Source organism: Periplaneta americana, chromosome 4, assembly GCF_040183065.1.
Source record: "Periplaneta americana isolate PAMFEO1 chromosome 4, P.americana_PAMFEO1_priV1, whole genome shotgun sequence".
In the NCBI taxonomy this organism is placed as follows: domain Eukaryota; kingdom Metazoa; phylum Arthropoda; class Insecta; order Blattodea; family Blattidae; genus Periplaneta; species Periplaneta americana.
This window is the reverse complement of record NC_091120.1, coordinates 28,766,301-28,782,158: the sequence shown is the minus strand read 5'-3', so window position 1 is coordinate 28,782,158 and position 15,858 is coordinate 28,766,301. Positions and strand designations below refer to the sequence as shown.

At 36.2% G+C, this 15,858-nt stretch overlaps 1 protein-coding gene across 7 annotated transcripts in view; it reads right to left on the bottom strand.

The window, feature by feature from the left end:
• The window catches only part of LOC138697644 (spondin-1-like), a 741,699-nt gene that overhangs the window by 655,797 nt on the left and 70,044 nt on the right, over nucleotides 1-15,858 (bottom strand). For all 7 annotated transcript variants that reach the window (XR_011331591.1, XR_011331590.1, XM_069823071.1 and 4 more), the window contains exon 2: nucleotides 5,234-5,426. Coding sequence is in view for 5 of the 7 variants with exons in the window: in XM_069823071.1 (XP_069679172.1) it covers nucleotides 5,234-5,417 (184 nt within the window). In the remaining 2 variants the exon portion in view is untranslated. The remainder of the gene's footprint in view (nucleotides 1-5,233; nucleotides 5,427-15,858) is intronic.

Below are 15,858 nucleotides of genomic sequence, written 5' to 3'. Positions count from 1 at the left end.
TGTTTCGGTTTTCTGTAGTTGTGTTGCCGAGATCTCGGAAAAGTTTAACAATCAGTTTAATTAAAAATAGAATAAAAATGCAAAACCCGAACAACGTCGGGTGCTTTCAGTCAGTAATTAATAAATAAACAGTATACATTTTAATGTGGTATTCAGTTTTCGGAGTTTGTAATAATCATTTTATGTGGTCAAACAAATTACAATTTAGGTTAAGTCTCATAAATAATATGTAAACTGTTTGGTCAAAGCAATGAATTTCATGTTGCCAGACAAAATACATTTTAGTATTAGATCAATAGTAAATAAATATAAAAATAAATAAATACATATATAAACGTAAAAATAAATAAACAAATAAAATAAATAAAAATTAATTAGAATAAATAAATAGAAAGAAACAAACAGATAAAAACAAACAAATAAATAAAACTTAAAAATAAATAAAATTAACAAATAAATAAATAAAAATAAATAGTATTATTGTTTCGGTACCTAGCATTGTGATTTTACCTGCTTTTCTTTTATATCTGGTTAATAACTGGCGACATTGAAAAGGGCTTTATTAGCTTTCAGGACCCAATCTGACGTGAACCCCACTATAGTAATACTACTCTGCTACAGTCATGACGAATTGCTGTGGAAATTCAAATGCAAGTTTACAATTCGGTCAACGTATAACGCATTTCTATCAGTTCACACAGCTAAGCCTTTAAAGGCGCCTACGTTCACCGTATTTGAGCAAAAAAGCAGCTCACGCCAAACCTTTTTGATACTGAGTAAAAATAGCACGCACGTGCACGCCATTGGTCGCCTTGGTATGCAGATGTTGTTCCAAGCGACATTATTTATGGACAAGGCACTAAAAGCCAAACACTGTCGCCACTGAATGCAATTTTAGTTGAACGCTGTTGAAATTACGATCCCCAGTTCTCCCAATGGGAACGAAAAGTTTTTTGGCCTATTACAATTCTTACGCTCATCCAGCCAATGTTAATGAAAATTAAACTTAAACGTAACATAAACACAGAAGTTTGCGGACAGGTTACCAATTGAGATCATTCACAATGAATCACATAAACACGGACATTTAAAGTAAGCGTTCACTACATCGTATCGCACTCATCGGACGAATCGCACGGATCGGAAAAAGACTATCTTTGCTGTAATTGTTATGTAACCGCGTTCACTACATCGTATCGCACGCATCGCCTCTCGGCAAATCCGTCCACGTTTCTCGGATGGGCAACTTTTCCGATGCGTGCGATCATGGCCTTCTTTAATAAATCAATTTTAATTGGTCAACTGTTACTATTATGTTGTGCCATGTTCAGTGTCGCGGCAAAATGGCAGACGGAAAACTTATTTCGCGTGTAGAAAATTGCGAAGAATAATATAATTTGAGGCGTTCCCATTACAGTAATGGAGTCATTTCTTGCAAATATATTATGTAACCAATATTTCTTTCGTTTCTTCCTCTTCAATTAAGACGCATGAAGCAATTACAAATTCTTATTCCCTAACAGACGTAATTAATAGACCTAACCTCAAATCCTCTGCTTTCAGTAATGTCAATATCGTACGACGTCATGTTTTAAACAGCTGATAGGGGAATCCGATGAGGCGATGAGGTGAAGCCGTTACAGTGAATGCACTGCACTTAAAATATCCGTTGCGTGCGATTCGTACGAGCAGTGCGATACGATGTAGTGAACGCTTACCTTTACATTACCGTTAGACGTTAACATAAAAGTTTGCGAACTATAATCTTTTATGTTTATCCTTGCTTGATTTGGAAACAATACACAATCGTAGAGCGCTAAAGTATGATGAAATGACATCGTTATAATATTTCTATAATTACCAAGTATCTTTGAAGTTAAGTTTATGTTCCCATGGTATGACTTAAAGACCCATTTACAATTAAAATTAAACATAACGTAAGCGTTAACTTAAGAAGGTAAACCTTACCGAAAAATCAAAAAGTTATACTATAATTCAGTATGGGAACATAATCATAACAGCAAAGATGCTTGGTAACTATAGAAACATAACAACGACGTCATTTCCTCATATTCTGTCGTATACTTCAGCGCTCTACGATTGTGTACTGTTTCAAAATCACGTAAGCATAAATATGAAAGTTTGGAGTTTGCAAACTTTCATGTTTACGTTTAACGGTAAATATCAATGTCAGTGTTTATGTGAATCATTGTGAATGATCACATTTGATAACCTGACCGAAAAATTTAGTGTTTATGTTATACGTTTATGTTTAATTTTCATTGTGAATGAGTCTTTATTGATTTTATGGTAACACTTAAGGCTCATTCACAATGAAAATTAAACATAATGTAAGCGTTAACTTAAGAATATAAACGTTACGGTAAAATCAAGAAGTCATACCATCATTCACGATGGGAGCATAAACATAACAGCAAACATACTTGGTAACCATGGAAACATAACAACGACGCCATTTCATCATATCCTGTGGTATACATCAGCGCTCCACGATTGTGTTCTGTTTGCAAATCACGTAAGCATAAGCATGATAGTTTGGAGTTTCCAAACTTTCATGTTAACGTCTTACGGTAATGTTTATGTCAATGCTTATGTGAATCATTGTGAATGATCCCATTTGGTAGCCTGGGCACAAACTTCTGTGTTTATGTTATGGTTATGTTTAATTTTCATTGTGAATGGGCCTTTATTTTAAGCTAACGTTTACGTTATGTTTAATTTTCATTGTGAGTGGGCAATAAGAATTACTGCGGAGTATCCCAGGAATTGATGAAAGGTCTCGTGCCACTGAACAGACAAAATACAGCGGAGTTTCGATTATCAGTAATCTATTCCTTCGCGAAAGTGCGACGATTAGCCTATAATTATTGAATAATTATTGAAACGATGATAAACGAATCGAACATATGTTACAGTGACAATTCGTTTAAAAAATATAACTCTGCTACAAATAAGTACAACATGAGCAATAAAAAAAAAGTAGCCTAAATTATTCTAGTGTTAAACACATGACGGAGGGTACTACAGCACTCTCATATCGACTACAGGCATTCCACAAACTGAAAGAAACTGACTTCCAAGCACGCCTGCGTTATTGTGCACGAGTTCTGGACAATATTATGAAAACTCTGATTATCTGCAAAATTGGTGGTGGTCTGACGAATGTCATGAGATACTCAGTGGACATGTCAGAAAGCATAATTGTCGTTTCCTCGGCTGGGAAAAACAGATACGCCTAGCTTGAGGGTTAGCACAATAGATCGTGAAAGGTCGCAGTGCTGGGTCGTAGTGTCCCCTTCATTCCATTCCATTTCAAAGCTATGCACTGTTAACACGTGGTCGCACCCAGACGTAGCTCTACGTAAAAATATGGAGGATACTAATGTTGTGCGCCTGTCAATTTTTTACTGACTTTTTCACTGAAATTAACAGCTTTAGATGCTACGTCACAAAAACAATGCACCTAGGAAACGAGACACTAGATCAGACCTGCAGAACTGTAGCTCCTGAGAGCGACTTCTTTCCTCCCCTTTCTTACCCCACCCACCTTTTCTACCTGTGCGGTCACGGCGTTCTAGTTACGCTCGGCTGCATCAACATTCATTCTCGCGGCGGAAGTCGATCATCCCCAACAGAAGTGGAGTGAGGCTGACGTCATAGTTTCCCTACTTGCGAGTTCTGCAGGCCTGCACTAGATGCTCAAGATTGTGCGACTATTAGTCATCCAGAAAAAATGTACCGGTACATCGGGCAAAAAACGACGATTAGTAGAATTTCGATTATTATTGTAACAAAATGTATGTTATCAAATAGCGAACGACACGGTTCATGATAGTTTTTTTTTTTTTTTTCGGTGACAATATTAGTAACTAGACTTCGTTGAATTGCCACACGCAGCATGCAATCAGGTTGCCGATGTACGGTAGTATAGAGGAGGTGAGCGACCGCCCGTTCTCGTAGTATAAGCAGTTCATGTTAAGAGTTGTGACCGGTCCAAATAGAGCAGCTACAGCTAATGTATACCTATGTAAGCACTTGTTTTTGCATTACTGTGGTTGGAATAGTCAAAGCTTAACATTTGTTCAGTGCAGACAAGAATTCAATCAAACATACTACAATGAGAGTGTTGCTGTTCCAAATAATTGCACCTGGAATACCCTTACCTCCGCAGCCAGTCTTGACCCGTTGGGGAACGTGGTTGGATGCTGTTAATTATTATGCAGAACATTACGGCAAAATAATGGAGGTAACTGATGCATTGGATAGCACAGACAGTTCCGCTGTTGCAGCTGTAAAATCATTGCCTTCTGAACAGCTAATGGAAGATATTCTGTTCATTGATTCCAATTTTAAAATCGTGTCCAAAAGTATCATCCTGTTTAGAATCGTCTAAACTACAACTCTCAGAAGCCCTTAATATAGTGGATAAAGTATCATAAACCGTTATCCAAAATAACAATTCACTAATTTCAGAAAAAATGAAATGTAAGTTGAGAAACATTATTGCTAAAAATTGTGCCTATTCACAACTTCGTATTATAAATGATGTACTATCAGGTCACGACAAGACATCTGAAGTTGGTATACTAAAAAGTAGTGACTTTCCGTTCTTCAAATATGTACATATTACATCGTGTGATGTTGAACGTACATTTTCCCAAAGTAAAAACTGTTTAAGTAACCATCGGAGGAGGTTACTTTGCAGTCGCTGAAAATGTACTTAACTCTTCACTGCAATGTACATATTCAAGTATGATGTGAGTATCTTACATTAAATTTTAAGGGTTAATATATCTCACTATAAAATAATTGTGTATTTACATGTTTAGACATTTCCTACTTCCATGACCATTCATTATATTTCTTGAATGCAGGATACAGGTTTTATTGTAACCGCAGTATACTGCTCAGTGTTTACATTAGAGGCATACTCCATCCGTTGCACGCGCCCTTCTCATACGGTCTATACCGCGTGCGCAGTAAACTTTGCGATTCTCGTGGCAATTCCACGAAGCCTATTAATAACTTATTAATAATTCACAAAGTTAATACATACGCTAAACAGTATGTCCAAGTTTTATACTATTAACAATTTGAAATATACAATTCTAATAACACGTTTTATAATACTAAAATAATAGTTTATTACAACGACAATCGAAGCTCTACCGCACCTACACCATGAAGTACAGTAGTCTGTTTGCTCTCCTACCTGTATAGACTTCCCCTGGCACGTATTTGTCTGGATTTCCACTGATCTTAATCTTGAAGCGATTGTCCGCTTCAGACTTGAGAGAGGTGTGCCCCGGGGGCTCTCTGTCGCAGCGGACAGCTCTCGTGCTCCTCAAGCAGCTGACCAACAACAGGTACGCGACCAGATGCACTCCACCCCGCATGTTGATAACCTGGAAATGAACAAAACTACATAGAAAATTGTACGTGGTGCTCTTGGCCTAAGGGGGCATCATTTTATTTTTACTAACATTTACTAACATTTCTAATATTAACCTGGCTATACTCATGGATTAACGGTTGATAATCGAAAACATCGTTTGCTACCTACTTCCACGACTGGAGTTCGATGATACTGGCGTAAAGTACAAACAAATCACTTTACTAGGTATAGGAGGGAAGAAAAGTAGTTCATCAATTTACATAAACTAGGAAATATCGCGATTTTGAGTTTGATAATTTTCATTAGGTTTTTGTTTAATCAAAATACAGTACAGTATTAACAATAAAAGTCCTGCAACTTTCTCTGAGGAACAAAGTAAGGAACGAGGAGCTACGCAACCGTACCGGCATGAAAGACGTCCTAAACACCGCCGAAAGCCTAAAGTGGAAATGAGGAGGGCACGTGGTAAGGATGGACCATAGAAGATGGACGCATAGAGTCACATTGTGGGATCCCAGGATCGGCAGAAGAAGAGTGGGACGTCAGACAACTAGATGGGCCGATTTCTTCAAGAAGAAGGCAGGATCACAATGGACGAGCAGAGCAAGAGACAGACAGCTATGGAGAAATCTAGAAGCAACCGTCCCCGGTGTGTAGTGTGGTGTGAGTAGGGAACCTACAAGTTAATTAGTGTTTAGATTGTGTACATAGAAACGAAGGAGTGCAGCCAAGTTCGATATCATCCTTAGGACCAGCTCACCTTACGAGTGAAGTCTCTGAGCCAAACCCTGTCAATCAGGAGGCCCTTGCCCTTACGGGATCTAGCAGGCTAAATTTATTATTATTATTATTATTATTATTATTATTATTATTATTATTATTAACAATAAGTGTTTTTACTCACGAACTGAGCTATCCATGCGCACGTATTCATTATGCAGTGTACATTATACTGTCTACAGCACATTAGGGTACGATATAGAGAATGAAGTTAAATTGAAAAATAATCATAATATGGATGTTTAAACACAATTTTGAAAATGGTGGCTGTTCATTTCGACACAGGAATATTTGCATATTATCGCACTATAAACTATTGTACCTAATTCCAATTACCAGTTTCGTCCTTCGTACTAGTAACTCATGTTGAAATAATTCTGTACCTACTCTATAAAAGAGTACACTACGTACTGTAAATTCAATCTTCACTTCTGCCCGTCCGAAAAGATAAAATTACTCAAACATGCTATCTACTGTCCGTCCAAGTGGTTTTGTCGCAGGGTCGTAGAAAGGGGAGAAATCACGTGACAGTTAATTACTTAACGAGGCCCTTTTATTTAAGTTATTTTAAACAGTTTGGCCCTTTTATTTAAGTTATTTTAAACAGTTTTATAATAATTCCAATTCCTAACAGAAATTAATGTTTTCAGAAAATATCTAAGATTGCCCAGCCACTAGCCTTTACAGAGGGGCGAGCAGAAGCGGGTGGGGGAACCGGATGCGACGTAGGCAAATGGACGACAGTACTTGTATGTAAATATTATTCAATATTGAAAGCTCTTTCGTCACTGAGAGACGCGAACATATTTCTGGAACTTACTATACTCACTAACTCAGTACTGTTTACTGACTTTGACTGCATACGCGGTCTTGGTTCTGTGTGGAGGACGGTTGGGAGTTTACTAGTAGAGGAGGTGGGAGTGAAGTACATTAAAAAAACTCAGGTACAATAAAAGTTGAAGTAAAAATAAAATAATGTCCCTGTACAAGGTGGGCCAAAGAAACGGGAGATCTTAATTTTGCTGTTTAAAAAAAAAATTAATTATGGTTTATTTAACGACGCTCGCAACTTGTATCATCATCATCAACCATACAAATTTTAGGTCATGTGGTCTGTTACGATCTCATAATAAAGAGGAATTTCCTCTCCAACTCTTTTTTGGGACGTTCCAGAGATCTCTTCCCAAGGGATTAATAATGAAGCATAGCTTTTGGGATTCTGTGGAATCTCTCACATCGCAAATGGCTCATCCAGTTGTTCTGATATTTCTGTATGAAATGGAACACTGATTCCAGACCGAGTTCTTCCATTATTTCGTCGTTGCGTTTATGGTTCCACTTTGTAGACCTATATCATGCTGTTCATGCATAAATCTCATTTCATTAGCTGTTATTCCGCCCTAATGTCCATGCCTCACAACCACAAAAGAGAATAGGTTTGTTAAAGGCATATTCTAGTACTTTTCTGTACCGTGGAAGGTTTCATTACCCTGTTGATTATTCCCATAGTTTTGGAGTATTTTACAATTTTACTCATTATATCCAAATTGTTAACAAATGTCCATCTGTAGCCAAAGTTTGTAAAAACATTTACTCTTTCCAAAATTGTGTCCTCTAAACATATTTTACTAGGGATAGGGTATAAGCTTTCTTTTTTCATTATTATTCCTTGTTTTCTGTCCAAAGGCAGGTCTTTCACTGCAAACCCAGCATTCTCAAATCTTTCATATTTGCTGCCTTCCTCTATATCTCCAGTGACTCAAGCAATTTCTTTTCCTCTTCCTGATCAGTTTTAGCATCTTTTTTTCTTCACCCTCTCTTTCCAACACAGCTTCATTTCTTATTCTGTCTATACAGTTCACATGCTCAATTCTTCTTCATATCCACATTTAAAATGCTTCTAGTCGCTTTTTTGCACTTCGTGTAATATCCAGTTTCTACCCCATACAATGCCACACTCCACATAAAATACTTCATTAGGCTCTTCCTTAGTTATTTTTCCATAGATCCGCAGAAGATGAGCCCTTTTCTATTAAAAGCTTCCTTTGCCATTGCTATCCTCCTTTTGACGTCTTGGCAGCAGCTCATGTTACTGCTTATAGTATTGTACTCGTATTTGAAGTGTATTATAGGCCTAAGCATTATTATTATTATTATTATTATTATTATTATTATTATTATTATTATTATTATTATTGTAAAAGTTAAAGCTATGTTTTATTTAACGACGCTCACAACTGCCGAGGTTATAACAGCGTCGCCGGTGTGCCAGAATTTTGTCCCGCAGTTCTTTTACATGCCAGTAAATCTACTGACATGAGCCTGTCAACATTTTCAGTAGAAAATGTTGTCGCAAAATATTCATTAATTTTATTAACTACATCAATGGAAAATTGTAAGTGTCAATATTGTTCTTGTATTATTTGAAAATTTTAACCTTAAGTAATATGAATTGTCCATCTATGCTATGCTATAAAAGGATGTGTGTAAATTATAAATTTACTTGTGTATGAAATATTTGTTTGTATGATTATGTCTGTATATTCCACATTGCTCTAGTATGTATCATAATATTTGTTGACTTATGGACGCTATATGTATTATTTCATGCCAAATTCTTTGTTATTGTTATTCAATTATGTTTTACAGGTATCATTATTTTTAATATATTTCGTATAATTAAGCGCTTTCTTTATGATTGATGTAGACTTCTCATGTGTTTGTGCTGATAGTTTAACTGTCGTAAAATTAAGTTTACATGTCTCTTATTCATAACATCGACAGAAAAAAAAATGTTAAACATGTATTTATATTATATTATCTCAAGTAAATAGAAAACTCTAACCCTAATATACTCATGTAAAATAGGGTTTTTATGTGGAAAATAAAAAAAATGCTATCCGCATTTAAGCACACTTAAATGCTATCGACCTGGGCCAGGAACGAACCCGCAACCTCGGGCACAGAAGGCCAGTACCCTACCGACTGGGCCACCCAGATCGACCTATTGCAATCTATTTTATTTTCTATAAATAAATAATACACAATAATCACCAATATCACTGTGACTGGTTAAAATTCAACAGATTGTTACACTTCATTAGTGAATAAAATAAAATGGGAAAAAGGGCCTCCTAAAATTATTTTAGGTGCTTTTATCCCTTCTTGAGTGAGTTCCACATTTTATGAAAAGCTCTGCAGTAGTAGTAGCAGCAGTAGCAGTGAATCGTGGCAGTGGGAGTATTTTAATGGCGCTTAATCAGCGTAGAAAATCAACGTGAGTGAGAAAAACCGATATACTTTTTCACAGCCCTCTATTAGAGACAGGGTTCCTTTACTTGGCGTAAATCTACGACACGGGACCTACATCTTCACTTCCCTCCCGGAGGAAGCCATGAAAGGATTTTATCCTCATTTTTTCTCAAGGATCAATATTAGGTCCCCTAATTTTTCTAGCGTTTATAAATGATCTTGCTCCCCTAATAAAAGATGTAGGTCATCCCATATTATTTGCAGATGACACAAGTATAGTAATTACAGCCTATAACTCCAACACATTCCAATCTTCAACAGAGGAAATTCTCTTCAAAATATGTGACTAGTTCTCAGTCAATAAATTGGTATTAAATTGTAACAAAACTAACATAATTCAATTTAAATCATGTGCAAATTCAACCTTGCAAATTTCTAGCGCAATAATTAACAATAGATCCATATTAGAAGCAACAACAACCAAATTTCTTGGCCTAAAAATCGATGTGTTAAATTGGAAAAATCATATTAAAGAAATTATCACCAAACTAAATTCAGCATGTTTTGCTATTAGATCTATGCAAAAGATAGTAAATATCAATACCTTAAAAACAAACTTTGCATATTTCCACTCGGTAATGAGTTTTGGAATAATATTCTGGGGAAATTCCACAGATAGTAACAGTATATTCCTATTAAAAAAAAGAGTAATTATAATAATAGTAGGTGCGAAATCTAGGGAATCGTGTAGAACTATTTTCAAAAAACTACAAATAATGCCAATGGCTTGTCAATATATCTTTTCATTAATAATCTTCCTCGTATGTAATCGTGAAAACTTTGTAACTAATTCAACAGTTTATAGCATAAATACACGTCAAAAAATGACTTTCATACTCCATCGGCAAGTCTATCGTGCTATCAAAAAGGAGTGCGTTATATGGCAGTAAAAATTTTTAATAGCCTCCCTATCGATATAAAAAATGAAACTCAAAACATAAGATTATTTAGGGCCAAATTAAAGAAGTACCTAATTTCTCACGCCTTCTATTCTGTAGTGAATTCATGACATTCAATAACACTTCATGAAATTGATACTAAAAATATGTGTTGTACTAGTAGACTATTGTAAATCTCGTCTGTATGTATTTCATCTACACTGTGACTATAAATTAAGACTTTATAATAGTATAGAGTGATTTATATAGAACTAACACATTTCTTTCTTTAATTATTCCGTTGGAAATTCATTCAATGACCCAATTTTAGCACCAAAATTAAGCAGAATGTTCTGGAGTTTCGATTCCTTGTCACTAGATGCGCAGATGTTTATGTTTTATTCCTATTGTTGGCAGTCTAAAGCCATATAGGGTTACGGTTGTTCATCAGCTACAGGAACCAGATGAGGATAAAAGATTGAATTATTGTCGTTGGTTTCAGACGTTCATTGTGCAAAATCCTGCCATATTGTCCATCACATGGTTCACAGATGAAGCATGGTTCCATTTATCCGGTTATGTGAACTCACGCCATTGGGCCATCGAAAATCCACATGTCATCCATGAAGCACCTATGCACCCGGTTAAAATCTGAGTTTTGTGCGCAATATCCGCACAGAGAATAGTGGGGCCAATTTTTTTTTTTAACCAGACTGTGAACACTGCAGAGTACCGACTGATTTTCATGGAGTTTGTTGAGCAACTGGACGATGTAGAGCTGAGTCAAGGATATTTTCAGCAAGATGGCGCTACATGCCATACATCAAATGAATCCATGGAACTAATTGCAAGTTTCTTTGACGACCGAATAATTTCCAGGAACCTGTAGCCACCGAGATCTCCGGATTTGACAACGCCGGACTTCTTTCTATGGGGTTACTTAAAAGACAGGGTTTACGCCACACGTCCCCAGACATTGGACGATCTGAAGCACAACATCACACAGGAGATTCAAACTATTGACAACAGAGTCCTCCAACGAGTGGCCAGTAACATGGAACGACGTGTTGAGTTGTACCTTATGCAGGATGGAGGACATTTTCAACATTTGCTATAGAGGTAAATAATCTCCCAAAATTCCTCTACATTTTAGGTATAATAAGTTGTCGCTAGCACAATTCGTTTTGAAACAATTAATGAAAGAAATGTGTCAGTTCTACTGGGTGTTCATTTCAAAGTGTGTCATGACGTCACTGTTGTTGGGTCACCGATTTGATGCGAGTTTCAGCTTATATGTTAAAGAAGTTGCCTATTATTTAAGGCGTTCTTCAATCTGAACTTGAGAACGTGTACGGTATAATTTGAACGTCGTAGCAACAGATGGCGGTCTGTACGGTCTGTGTGCTACCATAACCTCTTTCGAACTGTGTTTTGCGCCGGCAAGTCGTACGCAGGGTATTTGTTATCATCGGTTGCGTACGGCAACATTCCACAACAAAAATCAAATGCTCCGTGTCCATGTTGACCGTCAAAGTTAATGTCAACAAATACGTAAGTAATCGTCTTAACCCTCTCCCCATATCCCGACAGTACGTATTTCCAAACAGTTCACATTCCTGCCACTACTGGCGTTACCGTACGTATCGGTACGTACTCTTCAGAATGAACGCCGCACTTGCTAGGCAACTTTTCTGCCTCTTAGGTTATACACTTCTGCGGAAGTGTAGGAAGATTGAATTCTCTAGGCTCATCGGCTAGCCACATGACGGCATACAGCGAGCCACGACACATTTTGAACTGAACACCCAGTATATAAATCACGTTTTTTTACTTGTTCCATATTCTAGCTGTAAAGCAATGTATGAATATAATGGAATTTTAATAAATACAATACAATACAATACAATACAATACAATACAATACAATACAATACAATACAATATCGCCCTTGAAAAGCTATCCTCTTAAGCCGGATTTAAACCCCCGAACCCCGGATAAAACAGAATGTGTTACATAGTACTGTTTATAATGTAGATTATTCCAAAGAGTTAAAATCAGTATATAACGAGTACATTTGTATTCCGAATGCTGCACAGTTGAAATAACTATTATCTGCTGCAAGGGAATGCTCAAACTAGAAATTAAATTGTGGCCATGCTTAGATTTCAGCGAGTCTGTCAGTTGTACTAAATGGCGCACATGCTCCTTCACTCCCATTCTCTTGTTCAATCTCTCTCTCTCTGCCTCCCTCTACTCTCTCTCTCTTTTGCTCCCCACTCTAATGGAAAGTTGTCGCTGAATGGATTTCCATTAAACTCCACATAAACTACTTCACACTACTATCATGTTCGTAAGGATCTCAAGCTCTCAATTGCAAATCTCCTGATACCAATAACAAGTCAGATTTCAAACAAAATCTGAAGCCGGTAATTAATTAACCATCCAGATCGCTTACAGAAAACACAATCATAAAATGGCATTAACATACGCTGGGCAAGTAAAAAGTGTCTGCAAACAAGGAAACTGGAGAAGAGGCAGACAGAGTTTATCCCTGGAAGAAGACGTAAACTTTGTCAACGATACCAATTCTTAAGGCCCATTCACAATGAAAATTAAACATAACCGTAATATAAACACAGAAGTTTGCGGCCAGGTTACCAAATGGGACCATTCACAATGACTCACATAAACTCTGACATTAACATTACTGTTAGACGTTAACATGAAAGTTTGCAAACTCCAAACTTCCATGCTTATGTTTACGTGATTTGCAAACAGTACACAATCGTGGAGCGCTGAAGTATATGACAGAATCATAGCCATCTTCAGTTACAAGCCGGAGCATGGGTAGGTTTGGCAACGCTGAGTCGAGGAGGGCGGAGGCGAAATAAAGGCATGACGTTTAACGTTTAACGTGCTTTGATTTCGTTGTCACATGTACATTTTCGACATTAATTGATACAAAACTAAGTGCATATGATCAAGATTCAGTGTATTGATGTACGTAATTTATTATGCAATCCGAAAGGGTATTTTATTTGAGTTTCAGAATACCGCGTAAGTACTTGCATACAGCCACTTATAACTTTTAAAAAACTAAAAGCATACGTGTTTTTTATTGATGGTACAAGGGGAAATAAATAAATACTTAAAGAAATGTTACTTGTACCAAAAATAAATAAAATAACGACGTACTTTCGCAATACCCTATTCCAATCAATTAAACATTATGTGGGTAGTAAATTGACAATGTTTTGCCGCTTTTTGTTGTTTCACCTCTGACGTGAAAGGTCTAGGATATCATATACATTTTAATTTCATGTGATTATCTGTCGTGCTTTTCTATAAATATTTCAGATGCCCAGGAAGCCAGTTTTAGTTTGAACCTCGCCAGTCACCATAACAATACTGTTATCCTAAATTATTTGTTATAAACTTTTTAAAATACGGTATAATTTTAAATAAATGTAACTATAGCAAACAAGCTAAGAGTGTAAATTATGCAAATAAAATAAAACTGTAAACAGAGGAAACTACTGATATATTCTAATAAAGTATGAGAATGCAAATACAGCTAGGCCAAGTATAAAGATGTATGAAAGAATGAAGAAACATATCTTCAACATAATACGTAACAAAACACATCATTATCTATTAAGTATGTGTGAATTAGTGTAAACTCAGTGAACTTTAAATCTTGTAAATACGAAGTGAAAAGAAACAGGTTTATAACTAATTTATTGCAAAAGAAATAATATTAATAAACAAACCTTGAAAACCAATAAATTGAATGTATGCACCTACAAATTATAGGTAGTTCTGATGTATAGCAGGCATTTCGAATCGTCAACAAAACTGTAACATTTATGGGATCACAAAACTTGTTTACAATGAACATGAAAATGAACGGCGTAACTTTATTGATAAAGCAGACGAGACCCAACAATTTGGCCAGAATTCTGATACACCACAACCACAAGTAAGACTATAAAAATGTAGTTTATACAATGGTTAATATTTAGAAGAATTGCCAATCACTTTGTCATTAATAATAACCGTAAAAATTGCTAACGACTGCAGCCATATTTTCATTTAATGTCTTGTTTTTATCGCCAACGCGCACTTAGTTTATAATACAACAACAATGAACGTTTGGTACGACCGCGAACATAATTCCCTTCGACACACACTTATATTTTAACATTAATTTACATTGAAAATCAGCATTAGCACAAACACGTGTACTGTATGGTCGGCCTCCGCCTGACAGTTAATTACAGTGTTGCCGACGTATAGCACCGGCTTGTAACTGAAGAAAGCTCTGGACAGAATATAAGGAAATAACGTCGTTGTTATGTTTCCATGGTTACCAAGTATCTTTGAAGTTATGTTTATGTTCCCATCGTGAATATTCTTGATTTTACGGTAACATTTACATTTTTAAGTTAACGCTTAAGTCATGTTTAATTTTCATTGTGAATGAGCCTTTAAAGTACGGGTCACACTTAGATCAGACATTTCCGGGTTCCATCCCAGCTGAGGACGATAGATTTTAAAGAGCAATAAAACTCTCAGCATAGCTGTCCGTTGCGATCTTCAGAGTTTATTCAGATTTCTGAAGTATTAATTCTGGGAATCCCTCGAACACAGGAACGGTACTTCACGAAGTAGGAAATATGTCCCGCCGGATGCATAACTTATTAATAGTTCCCGGAATGTAATTTTGCTGCCAAAGAACACGCGGCGGGCGACTGCATATTAGAGCTCTAAGTTGCGTCAGGACGAAGATCGGATAAGAACTTATATAACAGGTCGGGAAGTCTATGTGACATTAAGCCTCTTTTCTACTGACTTTTTACTTTATTAACAAATGTTGTCTTCATATCAGCATATTTTCCAATGATAGCACACTGATTAGAAAATAATTAGGCATACACCAACTTGCAAGAATGTTATCATTCATAACGACAATAGAACGCTACCGTCAATTGAAGAATGTGACAAATGAAAATGAATTATGATTATAGCAGTGTAATTTGTGTTACTACATGAAAAAAAACTTTTGTGCGAGATCGTGCGTATTTGCTTGCTTTCCGCACAAAACCAATACGCGGTAAGTGTGAAATACCACATTCAGTATTCCCAACGTAACACACATAACAATTTCCCTCTTCTTACCGCTTAAGCGCCGTATTCATTTTACTGCTTTAGGCTTTTAACATATTATTTTTAGAGACATTAACATAGCAATAATTATAAATTGGAAACTTACCACTGCAATTTCACCTAAATTGCACTGTTAATTATTGTTTTTAAATATTTGCAAAAATTAAGTAAACTCTACAACACCACAAAAGTTACTGCATTTGTAATGCAAGTAACATTAACGAAGCCGTGAAAAAATCAACAAGATTCCAGATGCCGATGTTATTACTGCAATATGTTATATAAATAATATTGTTAAAATATTA